The sequence below is a fragment of the Glandiceps talaboti genome, chromosome 22, assembly GCF_964340395.1.
Source record: "Glandiceps talaboti chromosome 22, keGlaTala1.1, whole genome shotgun sequence".
NCBI classification, from domain to species: Eukaryota; Metazoa; Hemichordata; class Enteropneusta; family Spengelidae; genus Glandiceps; species Glandiceps talaboti.
Window position 1 is genome coordinate 6,907,125 of NC_135570.1, and position 25,697 is coordinate 6,932,821.

General features: G+C 37.5%; 1 protein-coding gene across 1 annotated transcript in view; it reads right to left on the bottom strand.

The window, feature by feature from the left end:
• Window positions 1-14,738: 14,738 nt before the first annotated feature.
• The window catches only part of LOC144452325 (uncharacterized), a 12,004-nt gene continuing 1,045 nt past the window's right edge, over window positions 14,739-25,697 (bottom strand). The window contains exons 2-9 of the mRNA XM_078143398.1: window positions 24,092-24,206; window positions 23,340-23,507; window positions 21,781-21,879; window positions 20,688-20,886; window positions 19,488-19,693; window positions 18,125-18,291; window positions 16,981-17,070; window positions 14,739-15,564 (exon numbers count right to left, since the gene is read on the bottom strand). Coding sequence (XP_077999524.1) covers window positions 15,376-15,564; window positions 16,981-17,070; window positions 18,125-18,291; window positions 19,488-19,693; window positions 20,688-20,886; window positions 21,781-21,879; window positions 23,340-23,507; window positions 24,092-24,206 — 1,233 coding nt within the window. The 3' untranslated portion in view covers window positions 14,739-15,375. The remainder of the gene's footprint in view (window positions 15,565-16,980; window positions 17,071-18,124; window positions 18,292-19,487; window positions 19,694-20,687; window positions 20,887-21,780; window positions 21,880-23,339; window positions 23,508-24,091; window positions 24,207-25,697) is intronic.

A 25,697-nucleotide genomic window follows, 5' to 3' on the forward strand; every position in this document is an offset into this window, starting at 1 on the left:
CTAGGTACTGAGTCAAATAGTTGGGACTGTTTGTCGGGTAAAAACGATCGACTTATTATGTAAGAGATGAAAAAATGTCAGTTTCTTTTGTATTGTCAACAGCAACAGGTGTCCATGGCCCAAGTAAATCGTATTCTCAAAGTTTTTATTGCAGAAACAAAATTTAGGAGGGATTTTTGATAAGTTAAGATAAAATATATATCTGGGATGGGAAACTATTCAATGAAAGTGTCTAGAGTGAGTGATGTGTTAGGACACACAATTTAAAACAGCTTGAATGAGCTACCGATCTGAAATATTGACTCAGGATGATGGTACGCCTTAAGGCGGCGCCCTCACACACCACTCACTCTAGACCCGTTTTATAAAATCCTCAAAAAGTTTATTCATGAGGCTACGAAACTCAAAATTACGGGTATCAGATAGCATCACAGACAAGATAGAAACATAACAAGAATTGCTATTAGGCCTAGGTGTTATTAGGGGGACTACAAGCTCGGTAATCGTCTCTGGTAGTTTGCAAGGTTGTCTTTTGTGCAAACAAGGGCCGAAGGTTACCGAGAATTCCGTGATTTGCTCTTCGGGAATCATCGGCGTTGCATGCTGTGACAAAGCAAAGGCCGATGGTTCCCGAAGAGCAAAAAGGAGCAAATCACGGAATTCTCGGTAACGTTCGGCCCTTGTTTGAACAATGGAAACCTTTGCAAACTACTAAAGCTGATTACCGAGCCTGTAATGCCCCTATTAACATTTCGACACCATACACGTTAATGTTATGCTTCTCTCTTGCCTGTGGTGTTATTTGATACCCGAAATTTTGTGTTTCATCGCCTCATGAATAATTTTTTTGGAAATTTTTAAAGCCTCCTCAGGATTAGTGATGATGTGTGACAGTGAGGGCGCCTGATCCTAGGTACTGAGTCAAATAGTTGGGACTGTTTGTCGGGTAAAAACGATCGACTTATTATGTAAGAGATGAAAAAATGTCAGTTTCTTTTGTATTGTCAACAGCAACAGGTGTCCATGGCCCAAGTAAATCGTATTCTCAAAGTTTTTATTGCAGAAACAAAATTTAGGAGGGATTTTTGATAAGTTAAGATAAAATATATATCTGGGATGGGAAACTATTCAATGAAAGTGTCTAGAGTGAGTGATGTGTTAGGACACACAATTTAAAACAGCTTGAATGAGCTACCGATCTGAAATATTGACTCAGGATGATGGTACGCCTTAAGGCGGCGCCCTCACACACCACTCACTCTAGACCCGTTTTATAAAATCCTCAAAAAGTTTATTCATGAGGCTACGAAACTCAAAATTACGGGTATCAGATAGCATCACAGACAAGATAGAAACATAACAAGAATTGCTATTAGGCCTAGGTGTTATTAGGGGGACTACAAGCTCGGTAATCGTCTCTGGTAGTTTGCAAGGTTGTCTTTTGTGCAAACAAGGGCCGAAGGTTACCGAGAATTCCGTGATTTGCTCTTCGGGAATCATCGGCGTTGCATGCTGTGACAAAGCAAAGGCCGATGGTTCCCGAAGAGCAAAAAGGAGCAAATCACGGAATTCTCGGTAACGTTCGGCCCTTGTTTGAACAATGGAAACCTTTGCAAACTACTAAAGCTGATTACCGAGCCTGTAATGCCCCTATTAACATTTCGACACCATACACGTTAATGTTATGCTTCTCTCTTGCCTGTGGTGTTATTTGATACCCGAAATTTTGTGTTTCATCGCCTCATGAATAATTTTTTTGGAAATTTTTAAAGCCTCCTCAGGATTAGTGATGATGTGTGACAGTGAGGGCGCCTGATCCTAGGTACTGAGTCAAATAGTTGGGACTGTTTGTCGGGTAAAAACGATCGACTTATTATGTAAGAGATGAAAAAATGTCAGTTTCTTTTGTATTGTCAACAGCAACAGGTGTCCATGGCCCAAGTAAATCGTATTCTCAAAGTTTTTATTGCAGAAACAAAATTTAGGAGGGATTTTTGATAAGTTAAGATAAAATATATATCTGGGATGGGAAACTATTCAATGAAAGTGTCTAGAGTGAGTGATGTGTTAGGACACACAATTTAAAACAGCTTGAATGAGCTACCGATCTGAAATATTGACTCAGGATGATGGTACGCCTTGATGCGGCGCCCTCACACACCACTCACTCTAGACCCGTTTTATAAAATCCTCAAAAAGTTTATTCATGAGGATACGAAACTCAAAATTACGGGTATCAGATAACATCACAGACAAGATAGAAACATAACAAGAATTGCTATTAGGCCTAGGTGTTATTAGGGGGACTACAAGCTCGGTAATCGTCTCTGGTAGTTTGCAAGGTTGTCTTTTGTGCAAACAAGGGCCGAAGGTTACCGAGAATTCCGTGATTTGCTCTTCGGGAATCATCGGCGTTGCATGCTGTGACAAAGCAAAGGCCGATGGTTCCCGAAGAGCAAAAAGGAGCAAATCACGGAATTCTCGGTAACGTTCGGCCCTTGTTTGAACAATGGAAACCTTTGCAAACTACTAAAGCTGATTACCGAGCCTGTAATGCCCCTATTAACATTTCGACACCATACACGTTAATGTTATGCTTCTCTCTTGCCTGTGGTGTTATTTGATACCCGAAATTTTGTGTTTCATCGCCTCATGAATAATTTTTTTGGAAATTTTTAAAGCCTCCTCAGGATTAGTGATGATGTGTGACAGTGAGGGCGCCTGATCCTAGGTACTGAGTCAAATAGTTGGGACTGTTTGTCGGGTAAAAACGATCGACTTATTATGTAAGAGATGAAAAAATGTCAGTTTCTTTTGTATTGTCAACAGCAACAGGTGTCCATGGCCCAAGTAAATCGTATTCTCAAAGTTTTTATTGCAGAAACAAAATTTAGGAGGGATTTTTGATAAGTTAAGATAAAATATATATCTGGGATGGGAAACTATTCAATGAAAGTGTCTAGAGTGAGTGATGTGTTAGGACACACAATTTAAAACAGCTTGAATGAGCTACCGATCTGAAATATTGACTCAGGATGATGGTACGCCTTGATGCGGCGCCCTCACACACCACTCACTCTAGACCCGTTTTATAAAATCCTCAAAAAGTTTATTCATGAGGCTACGAAACTCAAAATTACGGGTATCAGATAGCATCACAGACAAGATAGAAACATAACAAGAATTGCTATTAGGCCTAGGTGTTATTAGGGGGACTACAAGCTCGGTAATCGTCTCTGGTAGTTTGCAAGGTTGTCTTTTGTGCAAACAAGGGCCGAAGGTTACCGAGAATTCCGTGATTTGCTCTTCGGGAATCATCGGCGTTGCATGCTGTGACAAAGCAAAGGCCGATGGTTCCCGAAGAGCAAAAAGGAGCAAATCACGGAATTCTCGGTAACGTTCGGCCCTTGTTTGAACAATGGAAACCTTTGCAAACTACTAAAGCTGATTACCGAGCCTGTAATGCCCCTATTAACATTTCGACACCATACACGTTAATGTTATGCTTCTCTCTTGCCTGTGGTGTTATTTGATACCCGAAATTTTGTGTTTCATCGCCTCATGAATAATTTTTTTGGAAATTTTTAAAGCCTCCTCAGGATTAGTGATGATGTGTGACAGTGAGGGCGCCTGATCCTAGGTACTGAGTCAAATAGTTGGGACTGTTTGTCGGGTAAAAACGATCGACTTATTATGTAAGAGATGAAAAAATGTCAGTTTCTTTTGTATTGTCAACAGCAACAGGTGTCCATGGCCCAAGTAAATCGTATTCTCAAAGTTTTTATTGCAGAAACAAAATTTAGGAGGGATTTTTGATAAGTTAAGATAAAATATATATCTGGGATGGGAAACTATTCAATGAAAGTGTCTAGAGTGAGTGATGTGTTAGGACACACAATTTAAAACAGCTTGAATGAGCTACCGATCTGAAATATTGACTCAGGATGATGGTACGCCTTGATGCGGCGCCCTCACACACCACTCACTCTAGACCCGTTTTATAAAATCCTCAAAAAGTTTATTCATGAGGCTACGAAACTCAAAATTACGGGTATCAGATAACATCACAGACAAGATAGAAACATAACAAGAATTGCTATTAGGCCTAGGTGTTATTAGGGGGACTACAAGCTCGGTAATCGTCTCTGGTAGTTTGCAAGGTTGTCTTTTGTGCAAACAAGGGCCGAAGGTTACCGAGAATTCCGTGATTTGCTCTTCGGGAATCATCGGCGTTGCATGCTGTGACAAAGCAAAGGCCGATGGTTCCCGAAGAGCAAAAAGGAGCAAATCACGGAATTCTCGGTAACGTTCGGCCCTTGTTTGAACAATGGAAACCTTTGCAAACTACTAAAGCTGATTACCGAGCCTGTAATGCCCCTATTAACATTTCGACACCATACACGTTAATGTTATGCTTCTCTCTTGCCTGTGGTGTTATTTGATACCCGAAATTTTGTGTTTCATCGCCTCATGAATAATTTTTTTGGAAATTTTTAAAGCCTCCTCAGGATTAGTGATGATGTGTGACAGTGAGGGCGCCTGATCCTAGGTACTGAGTCAAATAGTTGGGACTGTTTGTCGGGTAAAAACGATCGACTTATTATGTAAGAGATGAAAAAATGTCAGTTTCTTTTGTATTGTCAACAGCAACAGGTGTCCATGGCCCAAGTAAATCGTATTCTCAAAGTTTTTATTGCAGAAACAAAATTTAGGAGGGATTTTTGATAAGTTAAGATAAAATATATATCTGGGATGGGAAACTATTCAATGAAAGTGTCTAGAGTGAGTGATGTGTTAGGACACACAATTTAAAACAGCTTGAATGAGCTACCGATCTGAAATATTGACTCAGGATGATGGTACGCCTTGATGCGGCGCCCTCACACACCACTCACTCTAGACCCGTTTTATAAAATCCTCAAAAAGTTTATTCATGAGGATACGAAACTCAAAATTACGGGTATCAGATAACATCACAGACAAGATAGAAACATAACAAGAATTGCTATTAGGCCTAGGTGTTATTAGGGGGACTACAAGCTCGGTAATCGTCTCTGGTAGTTTGCAAGGTTGTCTTTTGTGCAAACAAGGGCCGAAGGTTACCGAGAATTCCGTGATTTGCTCTTCGGGAATCATCGGCGTTGCATGCTGTGACAAAGCAAAGGCCGATGGTTCCCGAAGAGCAAAAAGGAGCAAATCACGGAATTCTCGGTAACGTTCGGCCCTTGTTTGAACAATGGAAACCTTTGCAAACTACTAAAGCTGATTACCGAGCCTGTAATGCCCCTATTAACATTTCGACACCATACACGTTAATGTTATGCTTCTCTCTTGCCTGTGGTGTTATTTGATACCCGAAATTTTGTGTTTCATCGCCTCATGAATAATTTTTTTGGAAATTTTTAAAGCCTCCTCAGGATTAGTGATGATGTGTGACAGTGAGGGCGCCTGATCCTAGGTACTGAGTCAAATAGTTGGGACTGTTTGTCGGGTAAAAACGATCGACTTATTATGTAAGAGATGAAAAAATGTCAGTTTCTTTTGTATTGTCAACAGCAACAGGTGTCCATGGCCCAAGTAAATCGTATTCTCAAAGTTTTTATTGCAGAAACAAAATTTAGGAGGGATTTTTGATAAGTTAAGATAAAATATATATCTGGGATGGGAAACTATTCAATGAAAGTGTCTAGAGTGAGTGATGTGTTAGGACACACAATTTAAAACAGCTTGAATGAGCTACCGATCTGAAATATTGACTCAGGATGATGGTACGCCTTGATGCGGCGCCCTCACACACCACTCACTCTAGACCCGTTTTATAAAATCCTCAAAAAGTTTATTCATGAGGCTACGAAACTCAAAATTACGGGTATCAGATAGCATCACAGACAAGATAGAAACATAACAAGAATTGCTATTAGGCCTAGGTGTTATTAGGGGGACTACAAGCTCGGTAATCGTCTCTGGTAGTTTGCAAGGTTGTCTTTTGTGCAAACAAGGGCCGAAGGTTACCGAGAATTCCGTGATTTGCTCTTCGGGAATCATCGGCGTTGCATGCTGTGACAAAGCAAAGGCCGATGGTTCCCGAAGAGCAAAAAGGAGCAAATCACGGAATTCTCGGTAACGTTCGGCCCTTGTTTGAACAATGGAAACCTTTGCAAACTACTAAAGCTGATTACCGAGCCTGTAATGCCCCTATTAACATTTCGACACCATACACGTTAATGTTATGCTTCTCTCTTGCCTGTGGTGTTATTTGATACCCGAAATTTTGTGTTTCATCGCCTCATGAATAATTTTTTTGGAAATTTTTAAAGCCTCCTCAGGATTAGTGATGATGTGTGACAGTGAGGGCGCCTGATCCTAGGTACTGAGTCAAATAGTTGGGACTGTTTGTCGGGTAAAAACGATCGACTTATTATGTAAGAGATGAAAAAATGTCAGTTTCTTTTGTATTGTCAACAGCAACAGGTGTCCATGGCCCAAGTAAATCGTATTCTCAAAGTTTTTATTGCAGAAACAAAATTTAGGAGGGATTTTTGATAAGTTAAGATAAAATATATATCTGGGATGGGAAACTATTCAATGAAAGTGTCTAGAGTGAGTGATGTGTTAGGACACACAATTTAAAACAGCTTGAATGAGCTACCGATCTGAAATATTGACTCAGGATGATGGTACGCCTTGATGCGGCGCCCTCACACACCACTCACTCTAGACCCGTTTTATAAAATCCTCAAAAAGTTTATTCATGAGGCTACGAAACTCAAAATTACGGGTATCAGATAGCATCACAGACAAGATAGAAACATAACAAGAATTGCTATTAGGCCTAGGTGTTATTAGGGGGACTACAAGCTCGGTAATCGTCTCTGGTAGTTTGCAAGGTTGTCTTTTGTGCAAACAAGGGCCGAAGGTTACCGAGAATTCCGTGATTTGCTCTTCGGGAATCATCGGCGTTGCATGCTGTGACAAAGCAAAGGCCGATGGTTCCCGAAGAGCAAAAAGGAGCAAATCACGGAATTCTCGGTAACGTTCGGCCCTTGTTTGAACAATGGAAACCTTTGCAAACTACTAAAGCTGATTACCGAGCCTGTAATGCCCCTATTAACATTTCGACACCATACACGTTAATGTTATGCTTCTCTCTTGCCTGTGGTGTTATTTGATACCCGAAATTTTGTGTTTCATCGCCTCATGAATAATTTTTTTGGAAATTTTTAAAGCCTCCTCAGGATTAGTGATGATGTGTGACAGTGAGGGCGCCTGATCCTAGGTACTGAGTCAAATAGTTGGGACTGTTTGTCGGGTAAAAACGATCGACTTATTATGTAAGAGATGAAAAAATGTCAGTTTCTTTTGTATTGTCAACAGCAACAGGTGTCCATGGCCCAAGTAAATCGTATTCTCAAAGTTTTTATTGCAGAAACAAAATTTAGGAGGGATTTTTGATAAGTTAAGATAAAATATATATCTGGGATGGGAAACTATTCAATGAAAGTGTCTAGAGTGAGTGATGTGTTAGGACACACAATTTAAAACAGCTTGAATGAGCTACCGATCTGAAATATTGACTCAGGATGATGGTACGCCTTAAGGCGGCGCCCTCACACACCACTCACTCTAGACCCGTTTTATAAAATCCTCAAAAAGTTTATTCATGAGGCTACGAAACTCAAAATTACGGGTATCAGATAACATCACAGACAAGATAGAAACATAACAAGAATTGCTATTAGGCCTAGGTGTTATTAGGGGGACTACAAGCTCGGTAATCGTCTCTGGTAGTTTGCAAGGTTGTCTTTTGTGCAAACAAGGGCCGAAGGTTACCGAGAATTCCGTGATTTGCTCTTCGGGAATCATCGGCGTTGCATGCTGTGACAAAGCAAAGGCCGATGGTTCCCGAAGAGCAAAAAGGAGCAAATCACGGAATTCTCGGTAACGTTCGGCCCTTGTTTGAACAATGGAAACCTTTGCAAACTACTAAAGCTGATTACCGAGCCTGTAATGCCCCTATTAACATTTCGACACCATACACGTTAATGTTATGCTTCTCTCTTGCCTGTGGTGTTATTTGATACCCGAAATTTTGTGTTTCATCGCCTCATGAATAATTTTTTTGGAAATTTTTAAAGCCTCCTCAGGATTAGTGATGATGTGTGACAGTGAGGGCGCCTGATCCTAGGTACTGAGTCAAATAGTTGGGACTGTTTGTCGGGTAAAAACGATCGACTTATTATGTAAGAGATGAAAAAATGTCAGTTTCTTTTGTATTGTCAACAGCAACAGGTGTCCATGGCCCAAGTAAATCGTATTCTCAAAGTTTTTATTGCAGAAACAAAATTTAGGAGGGATTTTTGATAAGTTAAGATAAAATATATATCTGGGATGGGAAACTATTCAATGAAAGTGTCTAGAGTGAGTGATGTGTTAGGACACACAATTTAAAACAGCTTGAATGAGCTACCGATCTGAAATATTGACTCAGGATGATGGTACGCCTTGATGCGGCGCCCTCACACACCACTCACTCTAGACCCGTTTTATAAAATCCTCAAAAAGTTTATTCATGAGGATACGAAACTCAAAATTACGGGTATCAGATAACATCACAGACAAGATAGAAACATAACAAGAATTGCTATTAGGCCTAGGTGTTATTAGGGGGACTACAAGCTCGGTAATCGTCTCTGGTAGTTTGCAAGGTTGTCTTTTGTGCAAACAAGGGCCGAAGGTTACCGAGAATTCCGTGATTTGCTCTTCGGGAATCATCGGCGTTGCATGCTGTGACAAAGCAAAGGCCGATGGTTCCCGAAGAGCAAAAAGGAGCAAATCACGGAATTCTCGGTAACGTTCGGCCCTTGTTTGAACAATGGAAACCTTTGCAAACTACTAAAGCTGATTACCGAGCCTGTAATGCCCCTATTAACATTTCGACACCATACACGTTAATGTTATGCTTCTCTCTTGCCTGTGGTGTTATTTGATACCCGAAATTTTGTGTTTCATCGCCTCATGAATAATTTTTTTGGAAATTTTTAAAGCCTCCTCAGGATTAGTGATGATGTGTGACAGTGAGGGCGCCTGATCCTAGGTACTGAGTCAAATAGTTGGGACTGTTTGTCGGGTAAAAACGATCGACTTATTATGTAAGAGATGAAAAAATGTCAGTTTCTTTTGTATTGTCAACAGCAACAGGTGTCCATGGCCCAAGTAAATCGTATTCTCAAAGTTTTTATTGCAGAAACAAAATTTAGGAGGGATTTTTGATAAGTTAAGATAAAATATATATCTGGGATGGGAAACTATTCAATGAAAGTGTCTAGAGTGAGTGATGTGTTAGGACACACAATTTAAAACAGCTTGAATGAGCTACCGATCTGAAATATTGACTCAGGATGATGGTACGCCTTGATGCGGCGCCCTCACACACCACTCACTCTAGACCCGTTTTATAAAATCCTCAAAAAGTTTATTCATGAGGCTACGAAACTCAAAATTACGGGTATCAGATAGCATCACAGACAAGATAGAAACATAACAAGAATTGCTATTAGGCCTAGGTGTTATTAGGGGGACTACAAGCTCGGTAATCGTCTCTGGTAGTTTGCAAGGTTGTCTTTTGTGCAAACAAGGGCCGAAGGTTACCGAGAATTCCGTGATTTGCTCTTCGGGAATCATCGGCGTTGCATGCTGTGACAAAGCAAAGGCCGATGGTTCCCGAAGAGCAAAAAGGAGCAAATCACGGAATTCTCGGTAACGTTCGGCCCTTGTTTGAACAATGGAAACCTTTGCAAACTACTAAAGCTGATTACCGAGCCTGTAATGCCCCTATTAACATTTCGACACCATACACGTTAATGTTATGCTTCTCTCTTGCCTGTGGTGTTATTTGATACCCGAAATTTTGTGTTTCATCGCCTCATGAATAATTTTTTTGGAAATTTTTAAAGCCTCCTCAGGATTAGTGATGATGTGTGACAGTGAGGGCGCCTGATCCTAGGTACTGAGTCAAATAGTTGGGACTGTTTGTCGGGTAAAAACGATCGACTTATTATGTAAGAGATGAAAAAATGTCAGTTTCTTTTGTATTGTCAACAGCAACAGGTGTCCATGGCCCAAGTAAATCGTATTCTCAAAGTTTTTATTGCAGAAACAAAATTTAGGAGGGATTTTTGATAAGTTAAGATAAAATATATATCTGGGATGGGAAACTATTCAATGAAAGTGTCTAGAGTGAGTGATGTGTTAGGACACACAATTTAAAACAGCTTGAATGAGCTACCGATCTGAAATATTGACTCAGGATGATGGTACGCCTTGATGCGGCGCCCTCACACACCACTCACTCTAGACCCGTTTTATAAAATCCTCAAAAAGTTTATTCATGAGGCTACGAAACTCAAAATTACGGGTATCAGATAGCATCACAGACAAGATAGAAACATAACAAGAATTGCTATTAGGCCTAGGTGTTATTAGGGGGACTACAAGCTCGGTAATCGTCTCTGGTAGTTTGCAAGGTTGTCTTTTGTGCAAACAAGGGCCGAAGGTTACCGAGAATTCCGTGATTTGCTCTTCGGGAATCATCGGCGTTGCATGCTGTGACAAAGCAAAGGCCGATGGTTCCCGAAGAGCAAAAAGGAGCAAATCACGGAATTCTCGGTAACGTTCGGCCCTTGTTTGAACAATGGAAACCTTTGCAAACTACTAAAGCTGATTACCGAGCCTGTAATGCCCCTATTAACATTTCGACACCATACACGTTAATGTTATGCTTCTCTCTTGCCTGTGGTGTTATTTGATACCCGAAATTTTGTGTTTCATCGCCTCATGAATAATTTTTTTGGAAATTTTTAAAGCCTCCTCAGGATTAGTGATGATGTGTGACAGTGAGGGCGCCTGATCCTAGGTACTGAGTCAAAATTTCAGATCGGCAGCTAGTTGGGACTGTTTGTCGGGTAAAAACGATCGACTTATTATGTAAGAGATGAAAAAATGTCAGTTTCTTTTGTATTATCAACAGCAACAGGTGTCCATGGCCCAAGTAAATTGTATTCTCAAAGTTTTTATTGCAGAAACAAAATTTAGGAGGGATTTTTGATAAGTTAAGTGTTGCTGTGGGAAGCTCTGTTATCATCTTGAGTAGGTTTGAAGCATAGGGGCGTGTACTTTTTCATAGTTGTTTTCCAGGTTTACAGACTAAATATAACAACTTTTTGACTATATATTCCTACCTATAAGGAGCATAAAAAAATATTTCTACTAGGTATAGAGATTGATACATTTGTAGCAGTAGGATTCGTACCATATTTTCCTAAGAAAACGGTAATCTAAGCAATAATACCCTCTGGTTTGAAGGATCTCTTTTGTTCAAACATACGCTGACAGTTAGCGAGTTTTTCGTGATTTGCTCTTCGGGAACCATCCTATTTTGCTTTTGACAGTGAAAAAAATAGTTATTATGTAACAGTTGAAAAATGTCACTTTCTTTGTTATTTCTGCATCAAAACCTTCTAAAATATTATTTACTTAGGCCATGGGCACCCCCTGGGGGTGGGGTGGGGGTGGGGGTGGCTACTCCCCTTATTTGAGTGTACGTATATGTGCCATACTTTGGGGTGCATTTTCTAGCCCTTTGGTCTAAAATGGGGTCTAGTTTTTCGAGCTGAAGAGTCTAAAATGGGGTCCACGTTCCGTTATTTTCGATTTTGATTGGTCTTAAATGTGGTCCATTGTACTTTTAACCAAATAATAACTGCCATTACTTGTCCCAAAATGTTGCCTCCTAAGGAAAATGTATTTAGGTCTAAACTTTCATCGTTTTAAAACCTGTAATGGTCAAAAATTGATTTTTGGTCAAAGTGGGTCTAAAATGGGGCCTGGGGTTTCCAGCACTGACCACACACCCCTACCAGAGATGGCCACAGGGTTAAAGTAATCAAATCTACAAAAGTAAAATCATTCAATTTATTTAAATCCTGAATCCTGAGCACATTCGAAGAACACTGGAATAAGTATTGTCATCACAATAACAAACATATTATTGTTAGCATACATTGAACTGTACATGTATCTCAGTATCAAGCTCATTACTTTGCAATATTTTCCAAGCCAAAGGTACTTTCATTATCACATATTCTGTACTTGTGATATCTTGGGCGAGCTCAGGATATAATAGCCATTAGCAATCCATTTATCGATTAGTCTAGCTGTCCACAGCACTGAAGCTGTCGACTGTGCAATCTCTTGTAGTGGATGAGAGCTAGCACACTCACAGCTTCAGCACTGTGGACACTGAGTCTAAGTCAGGGATTGCAAAGGGCTTTTATCCTCAACTTGCCTCTTACATCGATGCATACACATTACTATTTGCATTTGCACTGCAGTGTAATAACATAAACATTACTGCATAACTAACATGTATGCAAATGAGAATGAACATGCAAATTGTTCATTTACATGAAGTCACATGAACACAGAATTGTTGTGAACACAGTACTATTAAATTTGCTGTTTCAAGTAAACATGTGGAATAATAACAGAGCCCCATGCTGCATGAGTGCCAGTGTAGGTATTTAATCATTCTATGCTGTTTTTCACTACACATTCACTAGCTTAGCTCATGAAAATACATGTACAGAAAATACTACAAGCAAAGTGTAAATACACTATACCCACACTTGCATGAGGTTCTGTCATCATGTGTTTACCAAATACATTGATTTAGAATCACACTAGTGTCTTGGGTCCTGTGTGTTCTTACAGCTTGCCAATCCTGCTAGCCCCTCACACACTTTCAGGCTTGGTAATACTGGTTTTGCCAGAACAGTTTGAAAATGCCAGCATGATCGTGAATGCCAAATTTAAAATCTTATTATACAGTTTGATGTGTAACTAGATGTTTTTGTGGACAATTCTCTCTACGTATCTGAGAAAAGTGAAAAAAATACCCTGATGTGTGGAAGATATATTAAAAGGCAACCAAGTTTAGAAAACAATAGAATACAATCTTGTACAATAGTGTATCATAACTTTCTTTGCACTATTTAGCTAAATTGTAAACATTGACCACACAAAATTACACTTTTGATTACATGTCATGAATGAAAAGGAGACGAGTTCTTCCAGGTCGTTTTTAGCATGGCCACTCAAATTAGTATTTTTGTTTACATGTTTGATATAAAGCAAAATCCAATCAGATCAGTTATCAAAGGTTGGCCACTCAAATTAGCATTTTTGTTACATGACTGAAATACACCAAAATTTACAATCAGTGATTAAAGAAATGTTGGCCACTCAAATTGACATTTTTGTTACATGACTGAAATACAGCAAAATTTACAATCAGTGATTAAAGAAATATTGGCCACTCAAATTAGCATTTTTGTTACATGACTGAAATACAGCAACATTTATAATCGGTGATTAAAGAAAGGTTGGCCACTCAAATTGACATTTTTGTTACATGACTGAAATACAGCAACATTTACAATCTGTGCTTAAAGAAAGGTTGGCCACTCAAATTAGCATTTTTGTTACATGACTGAAATATAGCAAAATTTACAATCTGTGATTAAAGAAAGATTGGCCACTCAAATTGACATTTTTGTTTGCATGACTAAAGTAAGCAAAATTGATTGATGTCAGTGTTTAAAGGGTTGACTACTATGTAATATCAAGATTGTTAGGGTGAACATTTCTTCATGCAAATGTCTACCATTATCTTAAAGTGGCACAATCTGAGTTTATAAACCTTTTGTAGTCAACTGAAAAGACTTACATAAAACCAAAGATTAAAATATTATAGTATAGTATTATCATTGATGCATGTCTTCTATGACATTACAAATGTCTTCTGGCATTGTTAGAATAGCTGACTGTATAGTATGGATTCCTCCACATTTTTGATACATGTACAAAATTACAACATAGGATTGTGTATATGTTATATCTGGATACCAGGTTTGAGTTCAGTCAATTGCAAGTGATGGTTAAGTATACATTATGTAAGGAGAATACTACGAGTGATTTTAAAAACGCAGTATAAATCTCACCCGAAGACGTATAAACTCAGCTTGTGCCCCTTTAATGGAATGTTATTCACTAAAATTCAATTAATCTGAACATTCACAAAAACATACCCATAAAATTGTTTACAGTACTGAACTATGGTTCTCTAGTGAGGGGCTCTCCAGTGCAGGTAATAAAGTCATTTTTTTGGTGACTCCCATGAGATAATGTATGCCCATGATGTCAAGTACCTTCATTGAACAATGAATGCGAAATAATTTTCAACTCCTTCTTGGTTATCACACATTATGTAAGTGATGTAAAATCATGAAATGGCTTTCCAGACCCTAAAGTCTACGAAGATGTCTTTATTTCCTGCAGTGACATTCCCCTTTAAAGTATTAACTTCATTAACATTACAAAGTCTTGAAAATTAGTGAAAGGTATTTTTCAGTTTTGCCAGTACATCCTAAAAACAGTTAATATTGAGTTGTTTGAAAACTTCATCATACTGGAAATAATCCTCTGGTAAAACTAAAGAGGTGAATTTTCTTCAAAACTTATTTCAACGCTACAAAGAAAGTACTGTGTACCTAACTACAACCTTAGTCCTATATCATAACTCTCCAGAGAAGATGTACCCCCCCCCCCCCAGTCCTCTAAATACTTTATTTCTGTGTGATTAGAAAGACAATGACATAAAAATCAAACCTGTATTTAGTGTTAATAAAGGAGAAACTTGCATAGCTATTTTTAATTACTGAATACTAAATTCTCATAGTTTTGTTTTCTAAAAACTGCATTGAAATCCGCAACTAAGGTCTTAGGAGAACCCTCACTGAAATTAAATTTAATTAAATCTCTAAATGGTATGCCATATTCTGATTATTTGAAAAACAAAAGATTTCGTAGTTTGGCCACTAGGAGTGCTGTTCACACACCATTTTGGAGCTGGAGGTGAGGAACAGAATACCGTAGTTGAGCAGAGTGTACAGACAGCAGACATGAAGTTACCGTTCATTTCTGTGTTGTTCTCACAGTACTGTTTTATCAGCCAATACCAGTAATAAAAACATGACAGTAATGATATTTTAAGAACTCAAAAATGTAATTTACACATATTTTGTTCACAGCTTCATCATGACCAAATTTTAGCCCTCAATTTGTAAAATCTGACACACGACCTTGTGATCCTTGCTTTCAAAATGGCAAGAAATTCAACAACCAGAATATGGCATATTGCATTGAAACCCAGAACTAAGGCACCACTAAGGTGGAAGGAGAATCAACTCAGAGTCCGTTGAAATCGAATTTGACACATCTCTATAAATCACATGGCTGCAAAACTTATAAACTGAAATTTTAGTTTTTCTTGACTTTCTTTGGGTGATGAGAATGGTGATGAGAATGTTGAATTATGTCTCTTCCAGAATTAGCTAGAATCTGCCAGTAGTAAAACATCCCAATCAGTGAGAAGGCTGTCACTACCACTGTATATTCAGCATGGTTTGGAAAAGCGTTGCCACAGATAGTATACCATTCAAGCCCATCCTACAAGAAGAAGATAACACTAAATATTAGTAATATGTACCAGTCATGACTTGCATCAGTGAGTGTTCATACTTGTGGTATTTCACTGCAGTGCAATACCAAAAACATTATACCTATATGCAAATGATGACACGGTCGTTCCTTGTACACACAAGAGTGAGATCACACACTATAATTTGATGTTTCAGATAAACATTTGTAATAAAAACATAATCCCATGCCATGTGAGTTCCAGTATGGGTACTCAGGGATATTTGCACTCAAGCTTGCAGTGTTTTCTGCTGCACTTTCACTCACTATGCTTGTGAAAGTATGGCCACACAGAACACTGCAAGCACTCATGCAAATACCCCGAGTACGCAATACTTGCATTCGTACATTATATCATATCATATCATATCATATCATATTATGTCATATATGATATGATATGATATGATATGATATGGTATCATATATCATATATCATATATCATATCATATCATATCATATCATATCATATCATATCATATCATATCATATCAAGTGAGGATCAAAGATTGATATTGTCTGGATCACTGTTAGGAGAATGATCTACACAGCCTATCAAAAATCTGTCACCATGTTCTAGTTCAATGTCACACCATACACTCTCAATAAAATTTGTAAACTCCTGGTCATTACTATGGACAGCTCTCCATTTCTTCTTAACATAGATAGCAACACCTCGTTTCACTGAGTCTATATTACTAAAAATATCATATCCATCATTGCTACCTCAGCAGTATGTAGTGGTGTCCTAGACGATTTAGGTGCAACTTCTGTCAGATGGATTATATCAGGTGTATTCATCTCAATAATGAACAACATTTCAGCACACTTATTCAATAAATTATCAACATTTATATATATTACCAGTGTTGGTACATGTACTAGGGGGTATTTGCACATGTGCCTGTGTTGTTTTCTATTGTCTTAGTTGTGACAGAGAACACGGCAAGCACTTGTGCAAATGACCAGATTAGAACACACTTGCATTGGCATGGCATTACATGTATGTTCTGTTCCATAATACTGATATAAAATTGCCAAGTTTCATCACTTGGTGCAAACCAAACATGCACATGAATTCCTTGTTCTAAATTAAGTTAAAAACCAGAGCTGTTATTTCTTCTGTGACACTTCATCATAAAAGACGTTGTGGTTTACGACAATGAGTAATGAGTAGTTCTACTTTTTCAAAGGCTACTTTTCTACCACATAGATAAGCTTTGATATATGACAACACATCGTCGTAAACCACAGCCTTTTTTACAGCACCATTCAAGAAGTATCGCCAATAACAGCTCTGGTTTGCAAGAATGATGACAACACTGATGATAACATTTGTGGTTTATGTGTGACAACAATAAATATATGATATCTGATTGTCTTACCTGAGGTGGTTTACCATCCTTTAAGCAGTGCCAGTCAAAATAACCTTCATCATAATCAGTTTTACATAGGTAAGTTTTCTTTGAGAGGACCTGCAATAGAAATGGACAATAGTTACTAGGATTCAAATATTTATGGTGAAAATTGAAACTTACTTCCATGTATCAAATTTATAAGGATGTGGCTTATAGCCATTGGAGCATTAATCCATCCATCCAGACAAACACACATAAACACATAAACACATAAACACATAAACATACATACACACAATGTACATACATACATACATACATACACACATACACACAATGTACATACATACATACATACATACATACATACACACATACACACAATGTACATACATACATACATACATACATACATACATACATACATACATACATACATACATACATACATACATACATACATACATACATACATGCATACATACATACATACATACACACACACAATGTACATATGTACATACATACATACATACATACATACATACATACATACACACACACACACACACACACACACACATACATACATACATACATACATACATACATACATACATACATACATACATACATACATACATACATACATCTATTCGATCAAAATAAAAGTCAGTCAAAACTACCCATCTTTTATTTTCTACAATTTTATGGTATCATGACAGCACAGAGTACAACTGTACCATTCAGAGCAGCAAACTTAAAAGGCTGTTTCAAATTAGGATTAAAATATATGACTGCGTGAAAACAAGTTTCAGTAAACAGGTTCATATTCATAAGGTTAGAACTTCAATACTACAGTAGTGTTCTTTGAACAGTAATTTATCGTCAGTTTGTCCTGAGGAAGGCAACAGTCACATTGCCGAAACATAGACAAGAACAAAAGTAACTTGGTTGTGTATGAAAGAATGTTACTTGGCAGAGCGATATAAGAAGTTAAGGTAGTCTTGAACAAAAGAATGTTCATATGTGATCCTTGTAGATCCGCTAATAAGATTACACTTATGTGAGAACCTGGGATTGAAACCCTGGCCTTTAAGCGAAGTACATAACAATTGATGAGAACAAAGGATGCTAAACTTAAAATCTAAAGATGTTTGTTTGTTCCTACCTGTCCAAAAGCTGTGATGACTGGAGATGTTGCGTTGCAGTCACCAGTTGGTTCATGTAATCCGATAGATTTGATATTTTCAGGCTTTGAATATACAGCCAGAAGAATGTACAAAACGAAATGTAGATATACAATAATTCCTATCTCATCCAACCAGTTCTTTTTGCCTGTCAAATAGATGTAGAAAAAACTCAAATGTAAACTCAGTCGCTACAATCCTAAGATGATAAGAGACATTTTAAATTTTATAAATGGCATATTTGTTACATAATACCAAAGTAAAGAGTTTTCTGTATGTACCACAATTGTTTATAGTATCCATATCAAGTGTAAAAGTATACTGTTTCATTTGCTAATTGACCACATTAGAAAGGCCACATGCTAGGCTTGTAAATAAACCAATTGAAATAGTATACTTTTACACTTGATATGAATGCTATAAATGAGTGTAGCACATAGAGAAAGTCCTTCACTTCAGTGTTAATCATTGTAATATGAATGCTATAAATGAGTGTAGCACACATAGAAAGTGCTTTACTTCAGTGTTGCTCATTGTAAGCAGCATACTTTTACACCTGATGTGAATGCTATAAATGAGAGAAGCACAGAGAAAGTACTTTATTTCAGTGTTACTAGTTGTAATATGACTGCTATGAATGAGTGTACACATATAGAAAATGCTTTACTTCAGTGTTACTCATTGTAAAAGTCCACATTTTGTACTATTAAAGAAACTATATTTCACAGAGACTTAATTTAAGTCAAGACTCAATTATGAAAACATATAATTTGAGATGTCATTCTGATGAGGATTATCAACCAGGAGAGATCAAAACGTAAACTTTCTTTACTATTAAAGTTCAACTAAGTTATATATAAGTTATAACAAAGTAATTCTTTTGATTCAACTGATGAACATACCATCGTGACAGTGCAATAAGATCGTATCTTCTATACTACTATATTGCAGATGACTTTATTGCACTGATGCAGCCATACATGGTTAGTTTCTGAGACATTGTACAAATAATGTTTTTTTTCCCCAGCAATTACAGATGCCCATTCAGTCAAAACTCTAAAAGCTGCTTCTGAACAGCACTTAATCCAAGTGGCAAAACTATATAATCGTTTGTCTTTCTGATAATCAGAATATAGTGTCTAATAATACGTTGTCACTGACAACCAATCAGTGTAACCTGGTTTGAGTGTAAATGTGGGTGTATATATGGAAATAAGAGATGGGGATTCAGTTAAAAACTGAACACGTCAAATCATCACCACAACGGGAGACACGGTATATATATATAGTTAGTAGGAAATACAACTCAGTGCTAATGTGTCTTGGTGTATTTCCTTTACATACCTTTGCCTTTCCTTGCATTTTCTGATGGGTTTCTATCAGCACTCCATACAGTACCAATATAGATAGCCACCAGTAACAGCACACAGACTTCAGTATGAATGTGAGCGTTGTCATGGAGTGAATGGTATAGAATAATAAACTGTATAGCACCCAGTGGGAAGGAAAATAAACCAGTGATGAGTGAACACAGGGTCTCCTTGAAGAATCTAAACAGAATTGAAAATATGTATATTTATCAGCATTTCATAAAGAATCTAAACGGAATTGAGAATATGTATATTTTATCAGCATTTCATAAAGAATCTAAACGGAATTGAGAATATGTATATTTTATCAGCATTTCATTTCATAACAGAAACAGATTTAGAATTCAGCACATACGAGAACCAGTTGACAATACTACGAGTCGCTCAGAGACATGCAAACTTTTTGCGAAGGAATCTGAATAGTTCAGCGTACAATGTTGGATGTGAAGTATTCCTATGAATGTACTGCTCTGGGAGAGAGATCTGGTGTGGATGAGTTGGGATTACATTTCCCAAGACTCTCCTCTAGGGTGGTCTCATGGTATAGGCCCAGCAGGAGAGTCTGGGTAACCAAGGCTAACATTTCACCTGCGGTACTATAACTAGGAGTGTACACAATGATGAATCTTTCAGTAGTCTAGTCCAAGATTTCTACACATCGATATCCCATAATCTAACGTTGCCCTCAGTGGTGGTCATATTTGCATTAGCACAGAGTATATATCACATGTTTGCAACAAAGTGAATATTATGTCAGACAACTCTTGAGGGTTGATAACTAATTCAACAGAATACACCAGCTAAATTTTGAAATATATTTCGTTAAATTATGGTTATCTACAGTTGTACCAAAAAGCTAGTAGTGTATATATACACATTCAGTAGTTGTATATCAACCAGTGATCAGTGTTCCTGTACACGCCTTGCCAAAATTTGTTCTACTGATATAGATATTTCATCAAATAGAAATAGTTACTCAAATTCATATCATTTATGAACAAATCTGCCCTTCAATATATTCTTATCGTTTGCATTTGAACACTAAGGTCTTACGATAAAATCCAATATGAACCCCTATTGAGTGCAGCATTGACTTGAAAAGCTCAACCAGAAGTACTGACAATTGACTTTTTCAAAGCAATGTTGCATAGAAGCTTGCAGTGTAGTTCCTTACCCAGTACTCTCTGTTTTACTATCACTTCCTGTTATCAGTTTGCGTGATCCATGTATCAATATATTGAGACTACTTGCAAAAGACATATGAAAGAAGTAACTTGTCCAAGGTACCCAGTAATGTCTGTCATAGATATTAGGATCTGTGTCATGCCAACTCCACCATAGTAGTTTAATACCCATGATATCAAATGGAACATCTATAAAGTACAAAGAAAGAAATATATTACAGCAACTGCATCCCTGAAATTTCTTAATATTGACATTTGACTTAAACCTAATTTTCAATCCCTGATCAGAGTTTCAACACTTCCCAATGTGTATCAAGCCAAAATTTTAATGAATACAGTCCCCACAATGCAACTATTTTCAAAAATACAGCCACAGATTTCCAAATTCCTGAATATTCATAATACCATAGTCAAACATTAGGAGATAAAATATCTGTAATCCTATCTAAATGGTAGTTTCATAGGCGTTCTATGAGCTCTATAAGTGTGTTACAGAGAGCGTCATCTTAATCTGATCCCTATTTATATGCAGATCAGGCCTTTACAGGAATTACGGCCAAAATTCTGTTTTGAATTTATTTGAAATTACAACAACGAGCTCTGCTAAAATCTCTGTGGATCTTATATTGACTGGCACTTGTGACTGGCTACCCTACTAATGTAAGTCACATGGGGCACTATTAGGTCATAGGTTCACACATAAGATCCATTTACATTTAGCAGAGCTGTTAGTAGTAATTTGAAATTCAAAACACAATTCTGTGCTTCAAAGCCTTGATGTTGATGTGGATTAGAAAGCTAATCACAAGTCTCTGAGTTAATTAAGAAGTTGCAATAATAAAGTACTTATAACTAAGGGATTTTACGTCTCGTTGCAGATCTTGTGAGATATGCAAATATGCCTGGCAACAACTGTTGTCATACATGTGATCGTGCATGTCAAGCTTTCGTCATGGCCATGTGTGATGATGTAGTGATGCTAAGCGTTTGACACTTTCAGCTTGACCACCTTCAATGGCTCATGCAAGATCTCATGAGATCTGGCAAGAGACGAAAAATGGTTTATTGTATGAATGAACTTACCTATTGCTACCACAGCCAGCCCATGAGCAAATGGCTCAGCCCAGGCAGGTAGTTTAAGACGATATACTGCCACTCCTGCAGTGTATAAAAACACTGGATCTGAAAACATGGAATAACAATATATTATGATACATGTACATCAATGCATGTGTATACTATTGGTATTTGTCCTGTAGTGCTATACTGGAAATATTATTGAATACCTGTGCTCAATAAGTATGTGATCAGTTCATATACACAAAATCATGTGCATGCACAGTTGTATTTGAAATGTGTTGTTTTGTATAAACATATCCAGTATGGGAATTGTGACATTTGCATTCTTGTTTGCAGTGTTTTCTGCTGCGCTTTCACTTGTGTATGGCCAGAGAGAACACCACAAGCACATTTGCATACTTGTTAGTGGTATTTTCTGCTTCATTTTCACTTACGTATGGCCAGACAATAAGCTTGAATGTGTTAAAACCCACAGTATGCTAGCCTTACACTCACACGACTATCTATGGGGTTGTCATACATAAGGTTGGATGGCTCATGGGATCGTAAGTGATATATCTGGAGTGAGACAGAAAGTGTCTATACAGTGTGAAGGGTTGTATTATTAATACAACAGGCAGATTTGTTTCAACAGTTAAAGGCCGGCCTAATTTAGGCCTATATTAGAGTAGGATTAAAATTTGGGTATCAAAAATTTGTCTTACAGAGCCTTAAAAGAAGGTAGTAGAGAGCAAAACTATGACCCTATGCGATCCTTATGACTCAGCTGACAAGGTAACAATAATGTGAGAACCTGGCATTCAATCATGGGCCTGTATATGACCAACATTGGTTAAACATAGTGTAAAGGAAGCGATCTATATTAGGAAATCTAAACCTGATCTCAACAGGGATGGGGTCATTTTCAACTTTCACACCTCTGGGATTCCATTTTTTTGTCACATGATTCCAGTGATGAGTCATGTGACCAATCCAGAACATCAGACACAGCTGAATAAGTGCACAGGTGTGGACTTCAGTTTTGTTTTCACTAAATATCAATTGTGTGTAGTATTTCAAAAGTTTAAGTTCCATGTTGATACGGCAACCTACACAGATGGGCTTGCATCAATATGGCCTTTATGTATTCTAGTTCCTGACGGACCGTATTCCGCACTACATTATCTTCATACTATACTGTCAATCACGTTACTCATGGCATTAATTGTGGTTCAACCCCATGGTGGGCAAAGTGCAAACGGTGCATGTCAGTAGTAATCTATCACAAATTGACAAGCTGTTGTCATTGTTCTCATGTTTCTAGGATCTAGGACTGATATGATATACAAATGTCCAACCAGAACTCCACCTCCAGTCTGTTTAAAATAAAATCACGCAAGGACACAACGACGTCATCATGTTTATATGAACGCTCTAGGGGGAGCACAGAATTCAGTGTGAGAGTAACGGCATTGACTAGACGGCATAGTATGAAGATAACGTAGTATGGAATGCGGATCCGTCAGGAACTAGACTAGCCTTTATCATGTTTATGATATAAGACAAAGTTTGTAAGTACTCACAAGCGAAGATGATGTGAAACGGCAATCTTTTCCCCAGTAACATGATCATACTTTGGGCATGCCAAAAATTATCAATATCTGGTACAAAGTAACTGATACACTCTGTGGTTAGGCCATGTGCTACAATAGCAAACCATAGATAGATGTATCTACCACCATGACGCCATGCTGTAAGACAAATAGTTTAAAAATCAATTAAAAATTATTTGAAACATTTAATTTCTCTATAACACATAAACAACATGGCATGTTTTGCTTTCTGCCTAAAACACGTGACACTAGACTTAAGAAATGTCAGATTTTTAAAATTATGACAGGTGAAATTACTCAAATTTCAAATTTTGGACACACGTATGTATGTATGTATGTATGTATGTATGTATGTATGTATGTATGTATGTGTGTACATATGTACACACACATGTACATATGTATGTATGTGTGTATGTATGTAATATATGTATGTATGTATGTATGTATGTATGTATGTATGTATGTATGTATGTATGTATGTATGTATGTATACAGTGTGCCCTCTAATGATAGCCAAATTTTGTTGTGAGTCAAAATGAGAAAAACTGGCATTTCTTGTGAGTCACCCATGGTAAGAGATAGGGAAACACCAAATCTTGGTGCGTCACTAGAAATTATGGCGTCAGTGGTGCGTCAAATTGGCTTAGAGGGCACACTGGTATGTATGTATGTGACTAAGTTTCATTAATCATTTTTTGTTCATCTGTGATAATACCTACCATGTCTGAAAGTCAGGGCTGCAAAGAAATAGAAGACCAACTCTCCCAACAGAAACGATGGATGGTTCTTGTATATGTCTATAGGATCCCGAAAGGCAACAAACCATTTCTGAAACTGTTAAAAAAATGTGGACACTTGAAATTAGACACTCAAAAGTAGATGAAAATTTTCCAGCAAAAAAATCAAATATCATATTTGAATCACTCCAATGCTGATCAGTGTGGAACTTTGTCAATTGCAAATGAATCATTTTGTCATAAAATCTCAAGAAAATATGGTTTGAAGGTTCAGCAGTCCTCTACAGATACTCGTATTATATGTGTAACACAGCAGCAAAGGTGCCTTGTTTGAATGCTTTAAAGGCCCATAATTTGGTCCCATATTTTCCTATCAGTGGAGACATAAGGATTAGGTAGGGTCGTTCTTTTGCTCTGAATCAACTTTTTCTATAGCTCTGCCAGACAACTATTTTTCACACTCGAATATGAATCCAAATCTAAAATGGGTCATAAATGAAGGACTTGCTATTTTTTATGGAAGTAGTCTTTCAATTATTCCAAACATTGCCTAAACTGAAGAGTGATGGGTTGCACTCTTTTATTTCATTGAATTGAATGATATGATATCTGATAGCGGTATTAGGAAAACAAAGACCCTTCAATATTACTGTGGTACTTCTAACACTTTCTGTACCTCCCCATATCTTTGCAAAATAAGGAAGGGTTGCAATCAGTATGCCCTCTCAGTCAGACACATTGCTTTATGTAATACACAGCAATTTCTTTACTATATGTTGACTGGCCTCAGGAAAACCCAGTTTTTATCATTTTGACTGATGACAAAAATAATTTTACTTTCATTGGAGGGCACACGGGTTGGAATATGGCTATCAGGTTCTGGTAAAATTGTGAGACCTACATTCATACTAAAGTCATAGAAACATGGCGAGAGGTAGTCTACAGGCTATCTGAATCTGAAGACATCTTTAGAGGACATATGACACAAGACATACAGATTATGTTTCATACATTCATTTACAGTAATACACATAGGTATTAAACACATACAATTTACCATGACTGTTTAAAGTGTAAACTGTGTGTAAACATTAGTGTTATAGGACTTACTTCTCAATATTGTTCGAACCCCCCCCCCCCCCCCCCCCCAGCCATATAACCATATCATACTCACACTCTGTACCTCAAATACTACACCATGGGTATGTTTCCAGCTCATGAATATCTTTAAATCATTATTATAATTTGTAATATTTTCAGAATCTAACATCGTTTGAAATTGAAATCCTCCGTACAGGTTACCTTTTTGAGTTGATGATAATAATAATTATAATGATAATATTAGTTTTCATAAAGTGATTTCCCACACTGTGCTGACAGCACTTTACAATTGCTACCCTGTTATGGACCTATAATGGCCTTAATGACCTCTCAACTCCCTGGAGAACATACAAACCATTGCAGACTATATCAACACATAGGATTACATTTCAAAGGCCCAGTGTAGATTACTATTAAATTTAGCTGTGAAAAACAGTCGTTCCGGAGTCATGAAAAAGTTGGTCCAGAACAAAGAGATCCTATGTAA